The following is a 27,124-nucleotide window of genomic DNA, read 5'->3' as shown; positions in this document are numbered from 1 at the left end:
CTTCTCTGCAGTCCCTCTCAAGCTCTATGAGGTTGGATGGGGAGCGTCACTTCACAGCTATTTTCAGGTCTCTCCAGTGATATTTGATCGGGTTCAAGTCCGGGCTCTGGCTGGGCCACTCAACAACATTCAGACTTGTCCCGAAGCCACTCCTGCGTTGCCTCGGCTGTGTGCTTAGGGTCATTGTTTTGTTGGAAGGTGAACCTTCACCCCAGTCTGAGGTCCTGAGCCCTCTGGAGTAGGTTTTCATTAAGGATATCTCTGTACTTTGCTCTGTTCATCTTTCCCTCAATCCTGAATAGTCTACCAGTCCCTTCCACTCAAAAACATCCCCAAAGCATGATGCTGCCACCACCATGCTTCACCGTAGGGATGGTGCCAGGATTCCTCCAGACGTGACACTTGGCATTCAGGCCAAAGCGTTCACTCTTGGTTTCATCAGACCAGAGAATCTTGTTTGTCATGATCTGAGACTTTTAGGTGCCTTTTGGAAAACTCCAAGCGGGCTGTCATGTGCCTTTTACTGAGGAGGCCTGATTGATGGAGTGCTGCAGAGATGGTTGTCCTTCTGGAAGGTTCTCCCATCTCCACAGAGTAACTCTGGAGCTTTGTCAGAGTGACCATCAGGTTCTTGGTAACCTCCCTGACCAAGTCCCTTCTCCCCCAATTGTTAAGTTTGGTCGTGCGGCCAACTCTAGGAAGAGTCTTGGTGGTTCCAATCTTCTTCCATTTAAGAATGATGTAGGCCACTGTGTTCTTGGGGGACCTTCAATGCTGCACACATTTTTTCGTACCCTTCCCCAGATCTGTGCCTCGACATAATCCTGTCTCGTAGCTCTACAGACAATTCATTTGACCTCATAGTTTTGTTTTTGCTTTGACATGCACTGTTAACTGTAACCCTTACAGACCGGTGTGTGCTTTTCCAAATCATGTCCAATCAATTGAATTTACCGGAGGTAGACTCCAATCAAGTTGAAGAAACATCTCAAGGATGATCAATGGAAACAGGATGTATTTGAGCACAATTTTGTCTCATAGCAAAGGGTCTGAGTATTTATGTAAATAAGGTATTTCTGTTTTTCCATTGTAATAAATCAGCAAACATTTGTAAAACCATGTTTTCGCTTTGTCTTTATGAGGTATTGTGTGTAGATTGCTGAGATGTTTTATTCATGTATTTATTTATTTATTAATACATTTTAGAATAAGGCTGTAACTTAACAAAATGTGGAAAAAGTCAAGAGGTCCGAATACTTTCCGAATGCACTGTACATACAATGGTATGTGGACACCCCTTCAAATGAGTGGATTCAGTTATTTCAGCCACACCCGTTGCAGACAGGTATATATGCAATATCCATAGACAAAACTTGGCAGTAGAATGGCCTTACTGAAGAGCTCAGTGACTTTTAACATGGCATTGTCATAGGATGCTACCTTTCCAACAAGTCAGTTTATAAAATGTCTGCCCTGCTTGAGCTGCCCCGGTCAACTGTACGTGCTGTTATTGTGAAGTGGAAACGTCTCGGAGCAACAACGGCTCAGCCGCACACAAGCCTAAGATCACCATGCACAATGCCAAGGTCAGTAAAGGAAGAGAATGTGCTCAAGTCTAAATTCCCTTCTGTAACCCATTAAAAAGGATGCTTGGAACCAGACATTTATTTTTTATTTTGTATGATACCCATCAAGGACGAGACTGGTGAGGCCACCTCCAAGGTGATAGTGGACATCTTCAACACCCACGGTTCTCCTGAGGTCATCTCGAGTTTTGGAAGGTAGGCTATACCTTCCAAAACTGTTGAAAAGTAAATTTCTCCCTTTTATAACACCTTACAGGCTGTCATTGTAAATAAGAATTTGGGCGGGGTTATATCCTGCCTTGTTGGCTCTGTCTGGGAGTAACTTTGGACAAGGTCTCCTGTATCTATGCTGCAATAGTCTATGTGCCAGGGGTCTAGGGTCAGTCTGAAATATCTGGTGCAATTATTTTATTATTATTATGTTTATTTGTCAGGGACCATGTATAACATGCCATTGCACCAGATTTAGCTAGATAGCTCATTTTCATCTGTAGTCCCTGGGCAGAAAACAATCAACATTAATACATCAATGTCTTATCTGGTGTCCTGTGTGATCTTAGATTTACTCCCTCTAATTTCCCATCTCTCCCCTCCCGGAGGACCTGAGCTCTTGGACCATGCCTCAGGACTACCTGACCTGACGACTCCTGGCTATCCCCATCCCCAATCCACCTGGTCCTGCTGCTGATCCAGTGTCTGCTGCTGTTCTGCCTGTGGCTATGGAACCCTGACCTGTTCAACAGTCGTGCTACCTTGTCCTGGACCTGCTGTTTCGACTCTCTCTCTCTCTTTACTGCACCTGCTGTCTCGACCTCAATGCTCGGCTATGAAAAGCCAACTGACATTTACTCCTGAGGTCCTGACCTGTTGCACCCTTGATAGCCACTGTGATTATTATTTGACCCTGCTGCTAATCTATTAACGTTTGAACATCTTGAAGAACGATCTGGCCTTGATGGCCATGTACTGTTATAATCTCCAACCGGCATATCCAGAAGAGGACTGGCCACACCTCACAGTCTGGTTGCTCTAGGTTTCTTCCTAGGTTCCAGCTTTTTCAAGAGTTTTTCCTAGCCACCATGATTCTGCATTACTTGCTCTTTGGGGTTTTAGATTCAGTTTCTGTATAAGCACGTGACAACTGCTGATGTAAAAAGGGCTTTATAAATACATTTGAGTGCTTGATAATATGAATTACCCTGAGACCACGTTGTCCTATCAGTATAGCCATATCTGAAAAACACAGAATTCGGATTGTATTTTGTAATAGATAAGGTTATATCTAACAGATCAGATACTTGTAGAGTTACCACCACGATGCAGTCATTTCTAAAGTAAAATGTAAAGAAAGAAAAAAATTGGCATCCATTATACCTTTTTGTTCGCAAATGTAATAAATCTGCTTCATTTATTGTTACAGAATAATACGTCGTTTTCAGTTATATAGGCTATTGTTATATCAGTTTCCCAACGGTATGGGACCAGGCATCGCATGGCCCCTAGATGGCTGTCTAAGCATGAGGGATATTGAACTCGAGGGTTCAGAAGTGGGCTATCCTTCAGTGTAGCTTGATGCACTTGGACTTGGCCAATAAGCTTCTCTTAGAAATCACATTTCCCCATCAGTGTCTTGTGTTTGGCTGTCGTTCTTGAGATCACTCTGTCTCAAGAATCCATGCCTGACTGTACAGTCTGGGCTGGGTTGAGGTGAAACACTGGTGTTTGAAATTAAATGGTTACAGATTTCAACAAATGTCTGGCAGAGGCAGGCATAGTTTAGAGGGAATATGCTAGTTACATTTGGACGTCCAATTGAAATCTTGAGTCAAATCTTTACCATGTGTTGGTACAAGACGATTATAGAACATTTTTCAATGTGTTGCACATTACAGCAGACACTGCAGTTTGAAATTGACATTGCTTTATAACAGTGACATGAACATACTTTACTAAACTTACTTTACTGTTGTTCAGAGACTATTGTAGTCTAAATTTTTCCAGGCAAACCCTGTGTCCTTAGCGGAATGATAAAGGTGGTTATGATATCCGGCTCGGTGCTTTCTGATCATTTGTCAATATAACATTTGATGGATTGGTGAGCAGCCAGAGATTACACATGTTGGTTGGATCAATATGTTTCCCAAGCAAGAGCAGGCAGCTTTTGCAGTATTTTTGTTGGTCTGTTTTCAAGCAAGGACAAGAAACATTTATGATTATGATGCATTGCAAAATGTATGATAAATATGATCACATACACACGGTATTGAATGCCTCAACAAATCCAGTCATTGTTCAAATTGAGGGCAAAAAATCACTGCAAACTAATTTAAAAGTCAGTTGGCAAGAGTGTGGAGGGAGACCCTTTCCAAGTTTCTCTGGAGTTTCAAAATGTTGAACAAATACTGTGCAGGAGATAAAACATTGGATGCTGTCCTGCAGACATTTTGGCCCAATGATCAAGAGGGTCTGGACTTACCCAGAGTACAACACTTAGACTGTACATTTTTTAAACAAACTCCCCTGACCTGGCCGTATAGGGTGCCAACTCTACATGCATTCCCCCACAATGACTGGCATGGTGACTACTGTCTGTTTTACTGTCCATGTGTTTATTGACTTCAAGCTGAAAAACAAAGCAGACCCAACTGTGTCTGAGACCTTTCCCTAATTGACATAAGTATCAACAACTCCTACCAAGTTTTTTCTTTAATTGATCTCCTTGCTTGGAGAGTAATGCAGTCAGTGTTATTTTCCCCTTGACTATGGGATATATTTGCTGTACATTCTAGACTGTTAGTTGTGTGTCTGCTGTGACACAGAGGTAGAGCCTATATTTCACCTGCCAAACCTCTTCCCTCAAGGCACCAGCTGCTAATGTAGTTTTTTGTTTTTTTTGTAAGGTTGATTTTATGCTCACTGAAGGTAAATATGGGGTCCATTTAGTGTGCAGAGATTTTCTGTGCCATGCATTTGGCACTACCTAGACACTACGAGGTCACAGTGTGCTTTTGTATGCAAGGCCACAGTCAACTCTGTCTAGACCCAGACAGATGATGTCATATTGCAGGGCCAGGGGGTGGGATTGTCTCTGGCCTGATTGTCTGGTCTGGGTATCATCCTCCCAGGCTTCAGTCTGACCTACTCCAAGCTTTCCCGAAGAAAGGTCTGGTCAGATTTATTGGACAGTTAGCAATGCTTCAGCAGAGTTCCACTCGATAAATCACCAGTCCAGACCTGGGTTTGAATAGTATTTGACATAATTTCAAATACTTTAGCTGTGCATGATTGTTAAGCTTTCCTGTTGCAATGTAAGCGATAAAGCACTCCCAAAAGTGCAAACCATGCCTATCTGGCACTCCAGGCAGGCTAAAATAAACTCTCAAAGTATTTGAAAGATTTCAAATAATTTTGACCCAGGTCTATACCAGCCTGGCAATTATTCATTTGGTGTTTTAGGTGATCGGCTATTTGAATACTAAGTGACATAATCTTCTAAAAGAGTAGGCCTAGTTGTTTTGGCTTGAGGGATCGTGTAGTTTGTGATCATGTACAGTAAATGTCAAATAAATACATGGAAGAGAAGACTGAGTGAATGTTGTGCTGAATTTCACACAGTTTACACTTTTGGGACTATTTCCGTTGGTTCCATTGTACCAGACCAATTCAATCAAGCACAGCTTGATTATTTGAAGTGTTTGACATAATGTATTTGACCCAGGTCTGATACACATTATATAGCACAATATTACGCTGTGGCTAATGTGTCAATCAGCATGGTTTCCTCTCTACTTGTGGTGCTGGGAATAACAGTATCTTGTCTTTCTAAAGTTCACTGACGTACATAAAACACACAAATGCTCCAGAAGTAGGCCTAATAATGTGTGAAGGATTCAATTCTATAACATTGTCATTTTTGGACCTTCATAACACCTGTCAAACCATTAATTGTGTCTAAATGCCTGGCTGAAAGTTTCTCCTAGAAAGCAGAATGTTCAATTCTTTCAGTTCCTCTAAATTCCACCAGGAACGATGACCCAATTGTCACTGTCTCCCTCCGTCTCTCTATGTTTCTCTATGTGCTGCTACATCACTGGGTACATTTGGTTTTCTTGCTACCAAAACAAAGTTTGGACAAAGTTTTCTGACATGAAAAAAAACAACGGATCATTACATGGAAGCAGCAGGAGCATAGAGAGCAGGACTCTTTCTTGGATTCATGCTAAATGACGTGCTTCACACAGGGATAGCTAGGCGTTACTCTACCATTTCCTTGACTGGGAGTGGAGGGAAAACCACACAGCTGTGCACTCCTTGACCTTCATGTCTACAATTAGTTGTTATTCAACATCCAACTGGCCTGGGACTGGGAGAAAACAAGGAAATATCACTGCTGACTGCTCATATGTACTGACTCTTGAGGCAATGAGTTTGTCTGAGGAGGAGGAAATTATTTTTTGACAAGCTTGTTGCCTACATTACACCCAAACACACCAATAACACAATCACCCAACATGTCCTGTTCCATCCCATAATGTTGCATCATTCATCTAAATATTACATGATAGTCCATGTCCTCCTCCTTGTAGGCTACTACTGTGCAGGTTTGATGGATCCATTTGATATTGCCACAACATTTTTCCTCTCCTTTGATGTGTGATGACAGAACTGGTAACTATGTGGCAGAAGTGACATGGGTGTGCTTGTTGCTATATTTAAATGCTAGCCCTGACAAGGTTCTGTTGTCAGTCGTAGACCTGGCACTTTGTGTCTCATGGTCATCCTTCATTTTATCATAACCAACACCAAAACATTCCATTGATGTAACTCTAAAGATAACAGTTTGATTCAGGCCAGTGTCACTGGAAAAAGCCAATTGCTTAAAAATGATGACAACAGCAACTGTATGACACAGCGCTAAGAGACCATTAGGTCAGTGTCTATTATATAATCATGCTGGTTGGCACATATATCCAACATATTAAAGTATACAAACATGTTAAGTGAAATAAAGTATTTCTCTAATTATTTTCTTCCCATAACAAGTAATTCAAACAACTGTCTAAATAAAGTACAACATGAATGTCCACGTCTTTTGTGGTACTACCACTGCAAATCAGTGAAGATTGAAGATCACCAGACGTTGAGAGTAAACCTTGACACAGACAAGGGTCTATAGCTTTCTGGTGACCTCCTATGACTTCCTGAGCTCACACAGACTCTTTGAAGGAGTTTGCTGTGCATTTTAGACACTCAATCGCAAAGTCTGACAACACTACTAGACTGTGTTGAGGTATTTTTGAAGGCTTTGAAATTGGGGCATACAATTGAGTGATCAGGTTTTACAGGCATATGAAATTGGCTTTAGTTCAAGATTGGTTGTTTTGTAAGCATTTGACCATGGCTGCATGGACAGCCTGCCAATCTTTTGAAAAAAGGAGGACATGTTTAATGAAGCAACAAAGACTTTGGCTGGCGAGGAAATTAAGGCACCATGCTTTTCATAACCTACATACTAACATAAATCACAAGAGCATGTCAAATGTAACTCAAAAGGGCAAAATGCTTGTGTTTCTACTCAGTTGCCTATAGTCAGAGTTCCAGAACTCTCTGGAACCTATTCCTGAACCTAATCACTGTCACCATGGTGATCCTAACTGGACTAGGTCAACCTGGCAGTATGTCTTGATTTACAGAATAAAAACAAACCTCTCAAGTAAAAATTTGATGACAACTCAACAGAGTCTAGAGTGCTGATTCTGCTTTTTGGTATTGTATCGATTTCTGCAATATACCCTGTTTTCATCCTTTCACATACCAATAAGGCCGAAGTTAACACAGACAATCTGTCAGTGAATTATAAGGTTTTTATGAATAATGGCAGTACAATTTAGTGTTTAGATCAGGGCTGTTCAATGTCACTCCTGGAGGGCCAAAACACTTTCATCCTCTCCTTCTAATAAGGGACTAATTCAGACCTACACTCTTCGAAAAAAAAGGGTTATTCAGCTATCTCTGTAGGGCAGGGCTGCCCAACCCTCTTCCTGAAGATCTACAGTCCCGTGGGTTTTCAGTCCAACCCTAATTTAACACACCTGATTCTACTAATTATCTGCTCAACAAGACCTTAACTAGCTGAATCGGATATGCAAAATTAGGGTTGGATTGAAATTCTACAGGACAGTAGATCTCCAGGAAGAGGGTTTGGCAGCCCTTCTGTAGGGGAAAATTTTTGGTTCCAGGTAATGGGGACAGCCGAAGAACCCTTTTAGGTTCTAGATAGCACCTTTTTTCTAAGAGTTTAGATCACCAGGTGATTGCAACTAACCACCAGGTAGAAAAAAAAACTCCAGAACCAGGAATGTTCCATTCTGGTTAAGTTAGTGACCTCAAGTATCCGAAACTTCATCAGAAAGATCCCACTTACAGGTTCCAAACATCTTGTGCAGACCTGAGGTAAAGAGGAAACAGATATCACACAACACCTTTACTGTAATTTGGTTTCTATTCACGATGGCTGTGTGGAATTGAAATAATTCAAATATTGAATTTGACGTCCCATATACAGTACACACACTACTCTGTCACACTGTCCGGGCGAATTATTTTTGCCAGGTCATTCAAATGGGAAATGTCCATATACCATAAATACTCTATATAAAAATGTATGGGGTTTATTTTCATTTCCTATACATTTTTCCATTGTGTGGTCTGGCTGCTCCTTGTTCCATGAGTGTCACATTCCTCTCACACCAACATGATGTCAAGATTAGCCAGAGTTGAGGGAATGTCAATTATTTCACCACACATAGGTCCAGTTAGTACCTAAAGCAGGCATCAATATAGTTGTTCCTCAATTATTTATTCTAAACAGGATGCTTTTCAGGAAGTCTTATATTTTACTGACAAAATTATGGGTTTTCACTTGCATGAAAAAATTGTACTTATTGCAGTTAGCATTTAGGCCAATTTGACTGAAATCCATTAAACTCTCTACTATAAACTGGTTAAACAAATAAGGACTGAGATCCCAAGCTTTTCCTATCCACTCAATGTGAGAGACTCACTGGAAGACCTAAGTTAAAGACTGCTGGTAATTCTGTACACATACCATGTTTCTCCTGGGACATGGCATAGAGGCAGAGCAGGGTTTCCCAAACTCGGTCCTGGGGCCCACCCTGGGTGCACATTTTGTTTTTTGCACTAGCACAACACAGCTGATTCAAATAATCAAAGTTTGATAATGAGTTGGTGATTTGAATCAGATGTGTAGTGCTAGGATCAAGTTTGGCAAACCCTGGGGAAGAGAATGGATGGAGCCTCCAAAATGTAAAGACATTTCCATAGGATTCCATGGCATACATCCAGGGTATTTCCTGGCTGTGACACATTCTTTATTAATTCCACAATACATTCAGAGGTTTGGTGGTCAATGGTTAGACTATGCTGTTTTTTTCTCCGTTATTGAAACTAAAGTATAGAATAGTGCCTCATGTATACAGTACTCACAGTCTTCTAGAGAAACATAATATGCAATTGTAACCGTTTGACATGCCAACCGTATGTGTAACTACAGTTGAAGTCGGATGTTTACATACACCTTAGCCAAATACATTTAAACTCAGTTTTTTACAATTCCTAACATTTAATCCTTGTAAAACTTCCCTGTCTTAGAATCCACACTTTATTGTAAGAATGTGAAATGTCAGAATAATAGTAGAGAGAATGACTTACTTCAGCTTTTATTTCTATCATCACATTCCCAGTGGGTCAGAAGTTTACATACACTCAATTAGTATTTGGTAGCATTGCCTTTAAAATGTTTAACTTGGGTCAAACTTTTCGGGTAGCCTTCCACAAGCTTCCCACAATAAGTTGGTGAATTTTGGCCCACCTCCTGATAGAGCTGGTGTAACTGAGTCTTTTTCAGTTCTGCCCCCAATTTTCTATAGGATTGAGGTCAGGTCTTTGTGATGGCCACTCCATTACCGTGACTTTGTTGTCCTTAAACCATTTTGCCTCAACTTTGGAAGTATGCTTGGGGTCATTGTCCATTTGGAAGACCCATTTGTGACCAAGCTTTAACTTCCTGACTGATATCTTGAGATGTTGCTTCAATATATTCACATAATTTTCCCTCATAATGCATCTATTTTGTGAAGTGCACCAGTCCCTCAAGCAGCAAAGCACCCCTACAACATGATGCTGCCACCCCCATGCTTCACGGTTGGGATGGTGTTCTTCGGGTTGCAAGCCTCCCCCTTTTTCTTCCAAACATGGTCATTATGGCAAAACAGTTCTCTTTTTGTTTCATCAGACCAGAGGACATTTCTCCAAAAAGTACGATCTTTGTCCCCATGTGCAGTTTCAAACCGTAGTCTGGATTTTCTATGGCGGTTATGGAGTGGGGTCTTCTTACTTGCTGAGCGGCTTTTCAGATTATGTTGATGTAGGACCTGTTTTACTGTGGATATAGATACTTTTGTTCCTGTTTCCTCCAGCATCATCACAAGGTCCTTTGCTGTTGTTCTGGGGTTGATTTGCACTTTTCACACCAAAATACGTTCCTCTCTAGGAGACAGAATGCGTCTCCTTCTTGAGCGGTATGGCGGCTGCGTGGTCCCATGGTGTTTATACTTGCATACTATTGTTTGTACAGATGAACGTGGTACCTTCAGGCATTTGGAAATTGCTCCCAAGGAAGAACCAGACTTCCGGAGGTCTACAATTTTTTTTCTGAGGTCTTGGCTGATTTCTTTTGATTTTGCCATGATGTCAAGCAAAGAGGCACTGAGTTTGAAGGTAGGCCTTGAAATACATCCACAGGTACACCTCCAATTGACTCAAATGATGTCAATTAGTCTATCAGAAGCTTCTAATGCCATGACATAATTTTCTGTAATTTTCCAAGCTGTTTAAAGGTACAGTCAACTTAGTGTATGTAAACTTCTCACTCACTGGAATTGTGATACAGTGAATTATTAGTGAAATAATCTGTCTGTAAACAATTGTTGGAAAAAGTACTTGTGTCATGCACAAAGTAGATGTCCTAACCGACTTGCCAAAACTATAGTTTGTTAACAAGAAATTTGTGGAGTGGTTGAAAAATGGGTTTTATGAATCCAACCTAAGTGTATGTCAACTTCCGTCTTCAAATGTATATATGGTATAAAAACCTTTTGATTAAGTCCCTAACCACTGATTTAATCACTGTAACTACCTCTCCTTTGCCATTTACAGTTTAAGTTTTCCACTGACGATGCCAGTGTCTTGGCGATCTCTTTGACCTCACGCTGCTGGTAGAGCTTTGCCAGTTGTTGCCGTGTTGTGTACCTTGGCAGTTCCATGGCACTTGTGCCGTGTAGTGTACATTGGCAGTGCCAGAACCTTCTTTCCTAGAAATCACCAGGACAGCTGGAGATGAATGCTAATGCTGCAGTGTCAGGGACTTTCAAAATAGGACCATTAATGCTTAACATGCATTCTTCTCTCTTTTCATTCTTAAAGGCTTTCTGCTTATTTATTGTTATTTTTAATTTTGTTTTATTGAAACAACCTGGGGATGGCTGGGGAGGTAGAGGGCCAGCCAAAGCATGTGTTCTACGATGACAAACAGCTCTTTAGGCAGACCTCAACACTCCCCAAAAATATTGGTAAATAAACATGTCCCAAACTCCAAACGAAATGGATAGTTTTTATAGCCGTTTTCTCCCCTGAATAATCTGCTCCTTCTTTTGATGGAAAAATCTAATTCTATTGTTAATCTATATGGTTAATCTATATGGTTAATCTATATGGTTAATCTATATGGAAGGATGAACCACACAATCTTAATTATTCAGTTGTACTATTTTTCAAGTAAGCAATACATCTAAACAAGAAAATACAAAAAAAAATGGCTATGTTTTTAACAATTCTATAGAAACAGAATAGAATTCATAAAGTACAGTATATACAGTACCCCCGGAGAGTATTCAGACCACTTGACTTTTTCCACATGTTGTTACGTTACAGCCTTATTCTGAAATGGATTCAATAAATAAAACTTCTCAGCAATCTACCCCATAATGACAAAGCGAAAACAGGGTTTTAGAAATGTATGCAGGGCTATCGACGTTAAGGCTAATCTGAAGATGGTGCTGGCTAAAGCTAAAACTGGTGAGTGTAGAGATTATAGAGATACTGTTATCCACGTCGGCACCAACAATGTTAGGATGAAACAGTCAGAGGTCACCAAGCGCAATATAGCTTCAGCCTGTAAATCAGCTAGAAAGATGTCAGCATCGAGTAATTGTCTCTGGCCCCCTCCCAGTTAGGGGGAGTGATGAGCTCTACAGCAGAGTCTCACAACTCAATCACTGGTTGAAAACTGTTTTCTGCCCCTCTAAAAATATAGAATTTGTAGATAATTGGCCCTCTTTCTGGGACTCACCCGCAAACAGGACCAAGCCTGGCCTGTGACGGACTGGAGGGGTGGAGCTGGAGGGGCTCTCTCATCTTATCTCTCATCTCATCTCATCTCTCATCTTAGCTGGAGGGGTTCTCTCATCTTATCTACCAACATAGAAAGGGCATTATCCCCTCTAGCTCCACAATGAAATAGGGTGCAGGCCAGGCAGCAGGTTGTTAGCCAGCCTGCCAGCTTAGTGGAGTCTGCCACTAGCACAGTCAGTGTAGTCAGCTCAGCTATTCCCATTGAGACTGTGGCTGTGCCTCGACCTAGGTTGGGAAAAACTAAACATGGCGGGGTTCGCCTTAGCAATCTCACTAGAATAAAGACCTCCTCCATTCCTACCATTATTGAAAGAGATCGTGATATCTCACATCTCAAAATAGGGCTACTTAATGTTAGATCCCTCACTTCAAAGGCAGTTATAATCAATGGACTAATCACTGATCATAATCTTGATGTGATTGGCCTGACTGAAACATGGCTTAAGCCTGATGAATTTACTGTGTTAAATGAGGCCTCGCTTCCTGGTTACACTAGTGACCATATCCCCCGTGCATCCCGCAAAGGCGGAGGTTTTGCTAACATTTACGATAGCAAATTTCAATTTACAAAAAAAAACCTGACGTTTTCGTCTTTTGAGCTTCTAGTCATGAAATCTATGCAGTCTATTCAATCACTTGTTATAGCTACTGTTTAAAGGCCTCCTGGGCCGTATACAGCGTTCCTCACTGAGTTCCCTGAATTCCTATCGGACCTTGTAGTCATAGCAGATAATATTCACATTTTTTGTGATTTTAATATTCAAATGGGAAAGTCCACAGACCACTCCAAAAGGCTTTCCGAGCCATCATAAACTCAATGGGTTTTGTCCAACATGTCTCTGGACCTACTCACTGTCACAGTCATACTCTGGACCTAGTTTTTTCCCATGAAGTGGATGTTGTGGATCTTAATGTTTTTCCTCATAATCCTGGACTATTGGACAACCATTTTATTACGTTTGCAATCGCAACAAATAATCTGCTCAGACCCCAACCAAGGAGCATCAAAAGTCGTGCTATAAATTCTCAGACAACCCAAAGATTCCCTGATGCCCTTCCAGACTCCCTCTGCCTACCCAAGGACGTCAGAGGACAAAAATCAGTTAACCACCTAACTGAGGAACTCAATTTTACCTTGCACAATACACTAGATGCAGTTGCACCCCTAAAAACATTTGTCATAAGAAACTAGCTCCCTGGTATACAGAAAATACCCGAGCTCTGAAGCAAGCTTCCAGAAAATTGGAACGGAAGTGGCGCCACAGCAAACTGGAAGTCTTCCGACTAGGTTGGAAAGACAGAACCGTGCAGTATTGAAGAGCCCTTACTGCTGCTCGATCACCCTATTTTTCCAACTTAATTGAGGAAAATAAGAACAATCTGAAATTTATTTTTGATACTGTCGCAAAGCTAACTAAAAAGCAGCATTCCCCAAGAGAGGATGGCTTTCACTTCAGCAGTAATAAATTCATGAACTTCTTTGAGGAAAAAAGCATGATCATTAGGAAAAAAATGACAGACTCCTTTTTAAATCTGCGTATTCCTCCAAAGCTCTGTTGTCCTGAGTCTGCACACCTCTGCCAGGACCTAGGATCAAGAGAGACACTCAAGTGTTTTAGTATAATATCTCTTGACACAATGATGAAAATAATCATGGCCTCTATTCCAACTAAACTACTGAAAGAGCTGCTTCCTGTGCTTGGCCCTCCTATGTTGAACATAATAAACGGCTCTCTATCCACCGGATTTGCACCAAACTCACTAAAAGTGGCAGTAATAAAGCCAATCTTGAAAAAGCCTAAACTTGACCCAGAAAATATAAAAAACTATCAGCCTATATCGAAACTTCCATTCCTCGCAAAAATGTTAGGAAAATCTGTTGCTCAGCAACTCACGGCCTTCCTGAAGACAAACAATGTATACAAAATGCTTCAGTCTGGTTTTAGACCCCATCATAGCACTGAGACTGTACTTGTGAAGGTGGTAAATGTCCTTTTAATGGCGTCAGACCGAGGCTCTGCGTCTGTCCTCGTGCTCCTAGACCTTAGTGCTGCTTTTGATACCATCGATCACCACATTCTCTTGGAGAGATTGGAAACCCAAATTGGTCTACATGGGCAAGTTCTGGCCTGGTTTAGATCTTATCTCTCGGAATGATATCAGTTTGTCTCTGTGAATGGTTTGTCCTCTGACAAATCAACTGTACATTTTGGTGTTCCTCAAGGTTCCATTTTAGGACCACTATTGTTTTCACTATATATTTTACCTCTTGGGATGTCATTTGAAAACATAATGTTAACATTCACTGCTATGCGGATGACACACAGCTCTACATTTCAATGAAACATGGTGAAGCCCCAAAATTGCCCTCGCTAGAAGCCTGTGTTTCAGACATAAGGAAGTGGATGGCTGCAAATGTTCTACTTTTAAACTCGGAGAAAACAGAGATGCTTGTTCTAGGTCCCAAGAAACAAAGAGATCTGTTGAATCTGACAATTAATCTTGATGGTTGTACAGTCGTCTCAAAAAAAACTGTGAAGGACCTCGACGTTACTCTGGACCCTGATCTCTCTTTTGACAAGCATTTCAAGACTGTTTCAAGGACAGCTTTTTTCCATCTACGTAACATTGCAAAAATCTGAAACTTTCTGTCCAAAAATGATGCAGAAAAATGTATCCATGCTTTTGTTTCTTCTAGGTTAGACTACTGCAATGCTCTGCTTTTCGGCTACCCGGATAAAGCACTAAATAAACTTCAGTTAGTGCTAAATATGGCTGCTAGAATCCTGACTAGAACCAAAAATTGTGATCATATTACTCCAGTGCTAGCCTCCCTACACTGGCTTCCTGTTAATGCAAGGGCTGATTTCAAGGTTTTACTGCCAACCTACAAAGCTTGCTCCTACCTATCTTTCCAATTTGGTCCTGCTGTACATACCTACATGTACACTACTGTCACAAGATGCAGGCCTCCTAATTGTCCCTAGAATTTCTAAGCAAACAGCTGGAGGCAGGGCTTTCTCCTATAGAGCTCCATTTTTATGGAATGGTCTGCCTACCCATGTGAGAGATGCAGACTCAGTCTCAATCTTTAAGTCTTTACTGAAGACTCATCTCTTCAGTAGGTCATATGATTGAGTGTAGTCTGGCCCAGGAGTGTGAAGGTGAATGGAAAGGCTCTGGAGCAACGAACAGCCCTTGCTGTCTCTGCCTGGCTGGTTCCCCTCTCTCCACTGGGATTCTCTGCCTCTAACCCTATTACAGGGGCCGAGTCACTGGCTTACTGGTGCTCTTCCATGCCGTCCCTAGGAGGGGTGCGTCACTTGAGTGGGTTGAGTCACTGACGTGATCTTACTGTCTGGGTTGGCGCCCCCCCTTGGGTTGTGCCATGGTGGAGATCTTTGTGGGCTATACTAGGCCTTGTCTCAGGATGGTAAGTTGGTGGTTGAAGATATCCCTCTAGTGGTGTGGGGTCTGTGCTTTGGCAAAGTGGGTGGGGTTATATACTGCCTGTTTGGCCCTGTCCGGGGTATCATCGGATGGGGCCACAGTGTCTCCTGACCCCTCCTGTCTCAGCCTCCAGTATTTATGCTGCAGTAGTTTATGTGTCGGGGGGCTAGGATCAGTCTGTTATATCTGGAGTACTTCTCCTGTCTTTTACGGTGTCCTGTGTGAATTTAAGTATGCTCTCTCTAATTCTCTCTTTCTATCTTTCTTTCTTTCTTTCTCTCTCTCGGAGGACCTGAGCCCTAGGACCATGCCTCAGGACTACCTGGCATGATGACTCCTTGCTGTCCCCAGTCCACCTGGCCGTGCTGCTACTCCAGTTTCAACTGTTCTGCCTGCGGCTATGGAACCCTGACCTGTTCGCCGGACATGCTACCTGTCCCAGACCTGCTGTTTTCAACTCACTAGAGACAGCAGGAGTGGTAGAGATACTCTTAATGATCGGCTATGAAAAGCCAACTGACATTTACTCCTGAAGTGCTGACTTGTTGCACCCTCGATAACTACTGTGATTATTATTATTTGACCGTGCTTCTACACCTGTATTGCTTGCTGTTTGGGGTTTTAGGCTGGGTTTCTGTACAGCACTTTGAGATATCAGCTGATGTACGAAGGGCTATATAAATACATTTGATTAGATTTTACCATGCTGGTCATTTATAAACATTTGAACATCTTGGCCATGTTCTGTTATAATCTCTACCAGGCACAGCCAGAAGAGGACTGGCTACACCTCATAGCCTGGTTCCTCTCTAGGTTTCTTCCTAGGTTTTGGCCTTTCTAGGGAGTTTTTCCTAGCCACCGTGCTTCTGCACCTGCATTGCTTTCTGTTTGGGGTTTTAGGCTGGGTTTCTGTACAGCACTTTGAGATATCAGCTGATGTAAGAAGGGCTTTATACATACATTTGATTTGATTTATACAAATATAAAAAACAAAAATACCTTATTTACATAAGTATTTAGACCCTATGAGATTGGACATAATTTAGAAAGGCACACACCTGTCTATATAAGGTCCCACAGTTGACAGTGTACGTCAGACAAAAAAACAAGCCATGAGATCAAAGGAATTGTCCATAGAGCTCTGAGACAGGTTTCTGTCGAGCCACAGATCTGTGTAAGGGTACCAAAACATTTCTGCAGCATTGAAGATCCCCCAAGAACACATTGGCCTCTATCATTCTTAAATGGAAGAAGTTTGGAACCACCAAGACTCTTCCTAGAGCTGGCCGCCCTGCCAAACTGAGCAATCGGGGAAGAAGGGCCTTGAACAGGGAGGTGACCAAGAACCCAGTGGTAACTCTGGCAGAGCTCTAAAGTCTCACTGTGGAGATGGGAAAACCTTCCAGAAGGACAACCATCTCTGCAGCACTCCACCAATCAGGCTTTCATGGTACAGTGGCCTGGCAGAAGCCACTCCTCAGTAAAAGGCATATGACAAACCATTTTGAGTTTGCTAAAAGGCACCTAAAGACTCTCAGACCATGAGAAACAATATTCTCTGGTCTGATGAAACCAAGATTGAACTTTTTGGCCTGAATGCCAAGCGTCACGTCCTTGAGTGGCCCAGCCAGAGCCCGGACATGAACCTGATAAAACATCTCTGGAGAGACCGCTCTCAATCCAACCTGACAGAGCTTGAGAGTATCTGCCGAGAAGAAAGCGTGAAACTCCCCGAATACAGGTGTGCCAAGCTTGTAGGGACATACCCCAACAAGACTCGATGCTGTAATCGCTGCAAAGGTGCTTCAACAAAATACTGAGTTAAAGGTCTGAATAGTTATGTAAATGTAATCTTTATATAAATTGTATAAATTAGCACAAATTTCTGAAAACCTGTTTTTGCATTTTCATTATTGGGTATTGTGCGTAGATTGATGAGGGGAAAAAACTATTTAATACATTTTAGAATAAGGCTGTAACATAACAAAAAAGTCAAGGGATCTGAATACTTTCCAACGGCACTGTGTATATATATTTAAATGATTACTGGAAAATCTTGTGTTTGTGTTTTTTACAGGACCGAGTTTACATAATGACTGTATTGAGAAAGCCAAATTGCCTATCAAATTGTTTTCTGGCCCCTGGGAAGGAACATCTCTGTGGGAGAAAAAGAAGAAGAGGGAGAAGAAGAAGAGGGAGGAGAAAAAGAAGAGGAAGAAGAAGAAGACAGGAGGGCTTGTGAGTGCGTCAGATATCCTGAGAGAGTTGGCCCAGTTAAATTTCCCTGACACAGATGTCAAACGGTCTTGTTTGCAAAGCCTAGTGTTTAAGTGTGGATCTGCTAGGCTTCTCTTCTCCTATCTGACTGCTCTGCTCTGCTCTACTGGGCTAGAATCACTGATGAAGGTATCTACTGTCTGGGTCTGGGGCACTGTTACAGCTGATGAAGGTATGTAATGTCTGGGACTGGGACACTGTTACAGCTGATGAAGGTATGTAATGTCTGGGTCTGGGGCACTGTTACAGCTGATGAAGGTCTGTACTGTCTGGGTCTGGGGCACTGTTACAGCTGATGAAGGTATGTAATGTCTGGGGCACTGTTACAGCTGATGAAGTTATGTAATGTCTGGGTCTGGGACACTGTTACAGCTGATGAAGGTATGTAATGTCTGGGTCTGGGGCACTGTTACAGCTGATGAAGGTCTGTAATGTCTGGGTCTGGGGCACTGTTACAGCTGATGAAGGTATGTAATGTCTGGGGCACTGTTACAGCTGATGAAGTTATGTAATGTCTGGGTCTGGGACACTGTTACAGCTGATGAAGGTATGTAATGTCTGGGTCTGGGGCACTGTTACAGCTGATGAAGGTATGTAATGTCTGGGTCTGGGGCACTGTTACAGCTGATGAAGGTCTGTAATGTCTGGGTCTGGGGCACTGTTACAGCTGATGAAGGTCTGTAATGTCTGGGTCTGGGGCACTGTTACAGCTGATGAAGGTCTATACTGTCTGGGTCTGGGGCACTGTTACAGCTGATGAAGGTATGTAATGTCTGGGGCACTGTTACAGCTGATGAAGGTATGTAATGTCTGGGGCACTGTTACAGCTGATGAAGGTATGTACTGTCTGGGTCTGGGGCACTGTTACAGCTGATGAAGGTCTGTACTGTCTGGGTCTGGGGCACTGTTACAGCTGATGATGGTCTGTACTGTCTGGGTCTGGGGCACTGATACAGCTGATGAAGGTATGTAATGTCTGGGTCTGGGACACTTACAGCTGATGAAGGTATGTAATGTCTGGGTCTGGGGCACTGTTACAGCTGATGAAGGTATGTAATGTCTGGGTCTGGGGCACTGTTACAGCTGATGAAGGTATGTAATGTCTGGGTCTGGGGCACTGTTACAGCTGATGAAGGTATGTAATGTCTGGGTCTGGGGCACTGTTACAGCTGATTAAGGTATGTAATGTCTGGGTCTGGGGCACTGTTACAGCTGATTAAGGTATGTAATGTCTGGGTCTGGGGCACTGTTACAGCTGATGAAGGTATGTAATGTCTGGGTCTGGGGCACTGTTACAGCTGATGAAGGTCTGTACTGTCTGGGTCTGGGGCACTGTTACAGCTGATGAAGGTCTGTACTGTCTGGGTCTGGGGCACTGTTACAGCTGATGAAGGTCCGTAATGTCTGGGTCTGGGGCACTGTTACAGCTGATGAAGGTCTAATGTCTGGGTCTGGGGCACTGTTACAGCGGATGAAGGTCTGTACTCTCTGGGTCTGGGGCACTGTTACAGCTGATGAAGGTCTGTAATGTCTGGGTCTGGGGCACTGTTACAGCTGATGAAGGTCTGTACTGTCTGGGTCTGGGACACTGTTACAGCTGATGAAGGTCTGTAATGTCTGGGTCTGGGGCACTGTTACAGCTGATGAAGGTCTGTAATGTATGGGGCACTGTTACAGCTGATGAAGGTCTGTAATGTCTGGGGCACTGTTACAGCTGATGAAGGTATGTAATGTCTGGGTCTGGGGCACTGTTACAGCTGATGAAGGTCTGTAATGTCTGGGTCTGGGGCACTGTTACAGCTGATGACGGTCTGTAATGTCTGGGTCTGGGACACTGTTACAGCTGATGAAGGTCTGTAATGTCTGGGTCTGGGACACTGTTACAGCTGATGAAGGTCTGTAATGTCTGGGTCTGGGACACTGTTACAGCTGATGAAGGTCTGTAATGTCTGGGTCTGGGACACTTACAGCTGATGAAGGTCTGTAATGTCTGGGTCTGGGGCACTGTTACAGCTGATGAAGGTCTGTAATGTCTGGGGCACTGTTACAGCTGATGAAGGTATGTAATGTCTGGGTCTGGGACACTGTTACAGCTGATGAAGGTATGTAATGTCTGGGTCTGGGGCACTGTTACAGCTGATGAAGGTCTGTACTGTCTGGGTCTGGGGCACTGTTACAGCTGATGAAGGTCTGTAATGTCTGGGTCTGGGGCACTGTTACAGCTGATGAAGGTCTGTACTGTCTGGGTCTGGGACACTGTTACAGCTGATGAAGGTCTGTAATGTCTGGGTCTGGGACACTGTTACAGCTGATGAAGGTCTGTAATGTCTGGGTCTGGGACACTGTTACAGCTGATGAAGGTCTGTACTGTCTGGGTCTGGGGCACTGTTACAGCTGATGAAGGTCTGTAATGTCTGGGTCTGGGGCACTGTTACAGCTGATGAAGGTCTGTACTGTCTGGGTCTGGGACACTGTTACAGCTGATGAAGGTCTAATGTCTGGGTCTGGGGCACTGTTACAGCTGATGAAGGTCTGTACTGTCTGGGTTTGGGGCACTGTTACAGCTGATGAAGGTCTGTAATGTCTGGGTCTGGGGCACTGTTACAGCTGATGAAGGTCTGTAATGTCTGGGTCTGGGGCACTGTTACAGCTGATGAAGGTCTGTAATGTCTGGGTCTGGGGCACTGTTACAGCTGATGAAGGTATGTAATGTCTGGGGCACTGTTACAGCTGATGAAGGTCTGTAATGTCTGGGGCACTGTTACAGCTGATGAAGGTATGTAATGTCTGGGTCTGGGGCACTGTTACAGCTGATGAAGGTATGTAATGTCTGGGTCTGGGGCACTGTTACAGCTGATGAAGGTCTAATGTCTGGGTCTGGGACACTGTTACAGCTGATGAAGGTCTGTAATGTCTGGGTCTGGGGCACTGTTACAGCTGATGAAGGTCTGTAATGTCTGGGTCTGGGGCACTGTTACAGCTGATGAAGGTCTGTAATGTCTGGGTCTGGGGCACTGTTACAGCTGATGAAGGTATGTAATGTCTGGGTCTGGGGCACTGTTACAGCTGATGAAGGTATGTAATGTCTGGGTCTGGGACACTGTTACAGCTGATGAAGGTCTGTAATGTCTGGGTCTGGGACACTGTTACAGCTGATGAAGGTCTGTAATGTCTGGGTCTGGGGCACTGTTACAGCTGATGAAGGTCTGTAATGTCTGGGTCTGGGACACTGTTACAGCTGCTTTTTCATGCTGCCTTTTTATTTATTGAATATAAATGAGATTGTGATAACTGTATGCAATAAGAAAGTTACTAGTATTTATTGATGTTTTTAGATATGTGAGAATGAATTAATGGATACTTGTTCAACAGACATTTTTTTTGTAGAATTGAATTAATATTATATTGATTACAAATAGTTGTGTCTAAAGTACAATACTTATAATGTATGTTAAAAAATATAATGATTAGATTATGTCTGTGTAATTTATGTATTAATTAATATGGTTGAAATATGGTTATATTGTCTCTATAGGGTAGCCTAGTGGTTAGAGCGTTGGACTAGTAACCGAAAGGTTGCAAGTTTGAATCCCCGAGCTGACAAGGTACAAATCTGTCGTTCTGCCCCTGAACAGGCAGTTAACCCACTGTTCCTAGGCCGTCATTGAAAATAAGAATTTGTTCTTAACGGACTTGCCTGGTTAAATAAAGGTAAAAAAAATATATATAATAATAATAAAATAAAAAAATATTAGGATCTACCTACAGTACTGGTATATATATTGTTTCCCACACTACAGACAATACGTTAGAAATTGAAACAATTTTATTCTCTTTGTCTCCTGTGTAAACTTGATTCTGATTTCTAATCATTAACTTGCTTATTAATTCTTAATTTTATAAAAACGTTGATATAGTCCAGCTAACACTTTGCACAGAAATGAGAAAAAATGACGAGGCAGTTATCCAGGGGGTTGCTTTAGAGAAGCTTTCCCCCAAACATTTTTGCCTTTTTGGCTATTTTTAAAAACATACGTTATTTAACATTCTTGCCCTCAATGCCTCTGCCCTCCACAGAAGCCTACTAGAACCCCGTGTTGCCGGAGCCCGACCCAGAGACAAGAGAAGAGGGTTGAGATGCGTCCTGTTTGTGCTCAGCTCCTCTTCGCTGCCATCTTGTGTTCAATGCCTTACACTGGAGCTGCTGCTGTGCGGAGCCTATCCAAATCCAACCAGACTAACCATCTCCACCTAACTAGACCTGGTTTCGAGTCAGACCCTGACTCTGACTGGAGTAATCTGAATCTTACCAGCATCAGCGTGCCTCGTATCCGAAGGAGGCGAGCCATCTCCTCCAGAGAAATTAATTCCTTGTTGGATTATCACAACCTTGTCCGCTCCCAGGTCTTCCCTCAGGCTGCCAATATGGAGATCATGGTGAGGCCTGCATCTGCTGAACCAGGACAGGAAAACAAGGGACTGCTCCTCTGTCACATTCTATGGCTGGGCTTACTAACACTTAATCAAATCTGAAACATAACTGTGGTATTCTTGCTCTACACCAGAGTTAGATTTGACATTTTAAAATTATATTTTTTAAATAATTGTTTTATTATGTATATTTATTGAATAAGTCAAATCTCACATAAGTAAGTACAGACAAAATCAAACATAATGTGAAAAAGAGTCGCTAGAATGATAGGACCAGTGAATATCTGTAAAACCTTCCTCTTGGCAGGGACAGGGTGAATGTCAAAAATAAAAAAAATAAAAAAATATGATTTGAGAAGTGTTGAACAGCTGCTCTCTCACTCTCCATGCTTTAGGTGTGGGATGAGCAACTGGCTAAATCAGCAGATTCCTGGGCTTCCCGCTGCATATGGGATCATGGACCCTCACAGACCATGAGATATATGGGCCAAAACCTGTCCATCAACTCTGGCAGGTACTGTAGAACTAGCCCTGTTCTTTCCATGTTTACAACTGTTTTATAGCTGTTGCTTATGTGATTGTTGGAGATGTGGTGTGTTTTTGTTCAACAAAGACTGTTATAGGAACACTGTCTAATGCTACAGTATATCAAGTCAAATATGAAGTAGGGTGGTATTTTAAGAAATATGAAATGCTGAAAGGTCTTTTCCTTCTCCTAGATACTGGTCAATCATTGAGCTGGTGAGGTCCTGGCAAGATGAGAAAAACTCCTTCTCCTATCCCAACACATGCAGTGGACCAGTTTGTTCCCACTATACACAGGTGTGTGGCTTAGATATTGCACTAAATAAGAATGTACAGATGTAGGATTTTAATTTGAGCCAGTTTGCTACAGCAGGAAAATAATCCTGCAGCTACATGAAATGTGAATTATGTGTATTATAATTAATGTACATTTTTGTAGGGGTTGATACATTTTTCATTAGGGCAAATCAAGTATTACATTTCAAAGTGGAAATTACAAACGTTAGAAGCCTGTTTAAAACTCAAATACTCAACAAAAGAGTGTTCCAATTAAGATCCAACATATTTTTTTGTGTGGTATGTACTATATATGGTCTTCTATTTACAGAAGATCTGTGCTTTGCTGGTATAGTTTATATTTGTATTAGTAAGACATTGGGTGACTGTGTGTGAGAACTGTCTGTGATTGATCATGTTGACCACATCACATCAACACATTACAGATGGTCTGGGCCAATACCAATAAGATGGGATGTGCCATCAACAAATGCTCAAACATGAATGTGTACGGGAGCTCTTGGAGGACAGCAGTGTTCCTGGTTTGCAACTACTCTATCAAGTAAGTACACACTTCTCTGTTCATGGCAAGAGCAAGCGATCTTGTTATAATGAACACTTTACAGTATACGCAAATAGACATTTACAGTACATACCCAATATAGATTAATTAACCTCTACAGGATCGGTGGGTTCCCACGCAGGACAGTTGAGCTAACGTACGCTAATGTGATTAGCATGAGGTTGTAAGTAACAAGAAAATTTGCCAGGGCATAGACAAATCTGATATTGGCAGAAAGCTTAAATTCTAGTTAACCTAACTGCACTGTCCAATTTACAGTAGCTATTACAGTGAAATAATACCATGCTATTGTTTGAGGAGAGTGCAAAGTTATGAACTTGAACATGTATTAATAAACCAATTAGGGCAGTCTTGATACAACATTTTGTACAGAAATCCAATGATTCATTGGATCGGGCTAAAATTTTGCGCATGCACTGCTGCCATCTAGTGGCCAAAATGTAAATTGCACCTGGGTTGGAATAATATATTATGGCCTTTCTCTTGCATTTCAAAGATGATGGTACAAAAATAAAACGCATGTTTTCTTCTTTGTATTACCTTTTACCAGATCTAATGTGTTCTATTGTCTTACATTAATTTAATACACTCCTTTTTCTATTGCATAAGCTTGACTCATCAGAGCCTTATATTTAATTGAATATCCTTTATAATGACAGGAAACAAACAAGCAAACAAGATCAGAAGTTAACCATGTTTTATTTCTCTTCCAGAGGGAACTGGGTTGGAGAGGCTCCCTATAAGAGTGGCAAACCGTGCTCTGCCTGTCCATCAAAATATGGAGGTTCATGTAACAGAAAGCAGTGTTCCTTCAGTGGTTCAAAAGCCAAAGCCAAGAAAAGAAAAAGGTATTAGAAAGACATCAGTCATACTTTCCCTGTTATAATGGAAGACTTTTTAGAGTTCATTGTTTCTGGTCAATTATTCCGTTCCATTCATCTCAGCAACAAACAACTGCAAGAGAGGGTGTGTGAAAGAAAGGTGAAGGATTTCTAAACATAAAAAACGAATCAAAGCACAAGACCTGCTTTTTTCAGTGATTCAATTATAGTACCACTATTTTTGTGTTTATCATAAACTAATGTTTGATCCATCCACTGGATGTTAGGGAAAGAATGTTTTTCCCCCATGATGTTGTGAACTTAAATCTACGTAAACTCTTGGGTTGCAAAGCTCCATTTTCTCACCATGACACAGAAAGAACCCAGCTACCAAAAACCAGACAGTACTTCTGTTGTATTCATTTGATTATGGCCTTTTTTGAAAATGTTAAGAAGATGAGTGCAATGTACACTATATATACAAAAGTATGTGGACACCCCTTCAAAACAGTGGATTCTCTATTTCAGCCACACATATTGCTGACAGGTGTATAAAATCAAGAACACAGTCATGCAATCTCTCATTGACTTTCAATGTGGCACCGTCATAGGATGCCACCTTTCCAACAAGTCAGGTCTTGAAATGTATGCCCTGATAGATCTGTCCCGGTCAACTGTAAGTGCTGTTATTGTGAAGTGAAAACGTCTAGGAGCATCAACAGTGAAGTTGTAAGCCACACAAGCTCACAGAATGGGATCATCGAGTGCTGAAGTGCGTATCGAGTTTAAATCGTAAAAGTCGTCTGTCCTCGGTTGCAACACTCACTACCAAGTTCCAAACTGCCTCTGGAAGCAACGTCAGCACAAGAACGGTTCGTCTGGAGCTTCATGAATTGGGTTTTGGCCGATTAACCGCTTACAAGCCTAAGATCACCAATAGCAATGCCAAGCGTCAGCTGGAGGGGTGTAAAGCTTGCCGCCATTGGACTCTGGAGCAGTGGAAACGCGTTCTCCAGAGTGATGAATCGCGATGCCAGGAGAACGCTACCTGCCCCCAATGCATAGTGTCAACTGTAAAGTTTGGTAGAGGGGGAATAATGGTCTGGGACTGTTTGTCATGGTTCGGGCTAGGCCTCTTAGTTCCAGTCTAGAGAAATCTTAACGCTACAGCATACAATAACATTCTAGACAATTCTGTGCTTCCAACTTTGTGGCAACAGTTTGGGGAAGGCCCTTTCCTGTTTCAGCATGACAATGCACCCGTGCACATAGCTAGGTCCATACAGAAATAGTATGTTGAGATTGGTGTGGAAGAACTTGAATTGACTGCACATAGCCCTGACCTTAACCCCATCAAACACCTTTGGGATGAATTGGAACACCGACTACGAGCCAGGCCTAATTGCCCAACATCAGTGCTCGACCTCACTAATGCTCTTGTGGCTGAACGGAAGCAAGTCCTTGCATCAATGTTCCAACATCTAGTGGAAAGCCTTCCTAGTTGAGTGGAGGCAGTTATAGCAGCAAAGGGGGGACTAACTCCATATTAATGCCCATGATTTTGAAATGAGATGTTTGACGAGAAGGTGTCCACATACTTTTGGTCGTGTAGTGTATTTGTATGCTTATGCCAACGTGTTTGATAAATCCACAAATTGTTTGCACTGCTTTTGGTTGATTATATGGCTCTTGATTGACATTTTGCGTAGCTAAAAATAAGCACTTTTATACTGTTTTTTTATTATTATTATTATTATTAATTTATAACACATTTGTTTACTGTAGATTTAGAGACATTGATCATGTTGGTTACTTTTGTAGACCAATTCTTTTTTTTTATAACATTGTCATACACTTATTACAGCTCATGATTGGCCTGAATGTGAAATAACTGTCAATAATTATTTGAATAAAAAAGAAAGGAGTTTAACTCAGTAGTGGGTGTTTAAACCTTACAGTTCCAGGTTGCTTTTTCACTTATATCTGTATTAAAAGGAGATTTTCTTCCTATTTCTTCCTTGCCAATCCCATCTTAATATTAATGTACACCTAAACACAGCATGTCAGCATAGATTGGAAACTATGACTGGCTACATGTGCATGTTAAATGTCCCCTGGCCTGCATGTTTTCATTTAACTAGGAGTCTAGTGGAGGCTAGGAGAGACTAGGAGAGGCAAGGGGAGGCTAGGGGAAGTGAGACTAGGGGAGGCTAAGGGAAGCTAAGGGAAGGCTAAGGGGGCTAGGGGAGGCTAGGAGAGGCTAAGGGAAGCTAAGGGGGCTAGGGGAGGCTAGGGGAGGCTAAGGGAAGCCAAGGGGAGGCTAAGGGGGCTAGGGGAGGCTAGGAGAGGCTAGGAGAGGCAAGGGGAGGCAAGGGGAAGTGAGGCTAAGAGAGGCTAGGGGAGGCTAAGGGGGCTAGGGGAGACTAGGAGAGGCTAGGGGATGCTAGAAAAGGTGAGGCTAGGGGAGGCTAAGGGGACTAGGGGAGGCTAGAAAAGGTGAGGCTAGGAAAGGTGAGGCTAGGGGAGGGTAAGGGGGGCTAGGGAATCCACTCTACTGGTTTTCACCTCATTTATTCTCCATATTCATCTGCAGAGAGTCTATCTCCACTATTAAACTGGACTCTAATTAGGCTTTTATGGTCATAATTATGAGATTCAATTGGTTTATATCCATTAACATTGAG

The 27,124-nt window shown here is 42.2% G+C and overlaps 1 protein-coding gene across 1 annotated transcript; it reads left to right on the top strand.

Annotated features, from left to right (window-relative positions):
- The first annotated feature begins 17,809 nt into the window (after positions 1-17,809).
- On the top strand, positions 17,810-26,370 carry LOC109907063 (peptidase inhibitor R3HDML). Its single transcript, XM_020504855.2, has 6 exons — positions 17,810-17,933; positions 21,882-22,241; positions 22,631-22,749; positions 22,955-23,057; positions 23,483-23,598; positions 24,333-26,370. Exons 1-6 carry the CDS (start codon positions 17,928-17,930, stop codon positions 24,472-24,474), a joined length of 846 nt encoding a protein of 281 aa, XP_020360444.2. The 5' UTR covers positions 17,810-17,927; the 3' UTR covers positions 24,475-26,370.
- The last annotated feature ends 754 nt before the right edge of the window (positions 26,371-27,124 follow it).

This window comes from Oncorhynchus kisutch, linkage group LG17 (genome assembly GCF_002021735.2).
Source record: "Oncorhynchus kisutch isolate 150728-3 linkage group LG17, Okis_V2, whole genome shotgun sequence".
Taxonomy (NCBI): Eukaryota; Metazoa; Chordata; class Actinopteri; order Salmoniformes; family Salmonidae; genus Oncorhynchus; species Oncorhynchus kisutch.
The sequence above is the reverse complement of the archived record's forward strand: the minus strand, read 5'-3'. Positions and strand labels throughout refer to the sequence as shown.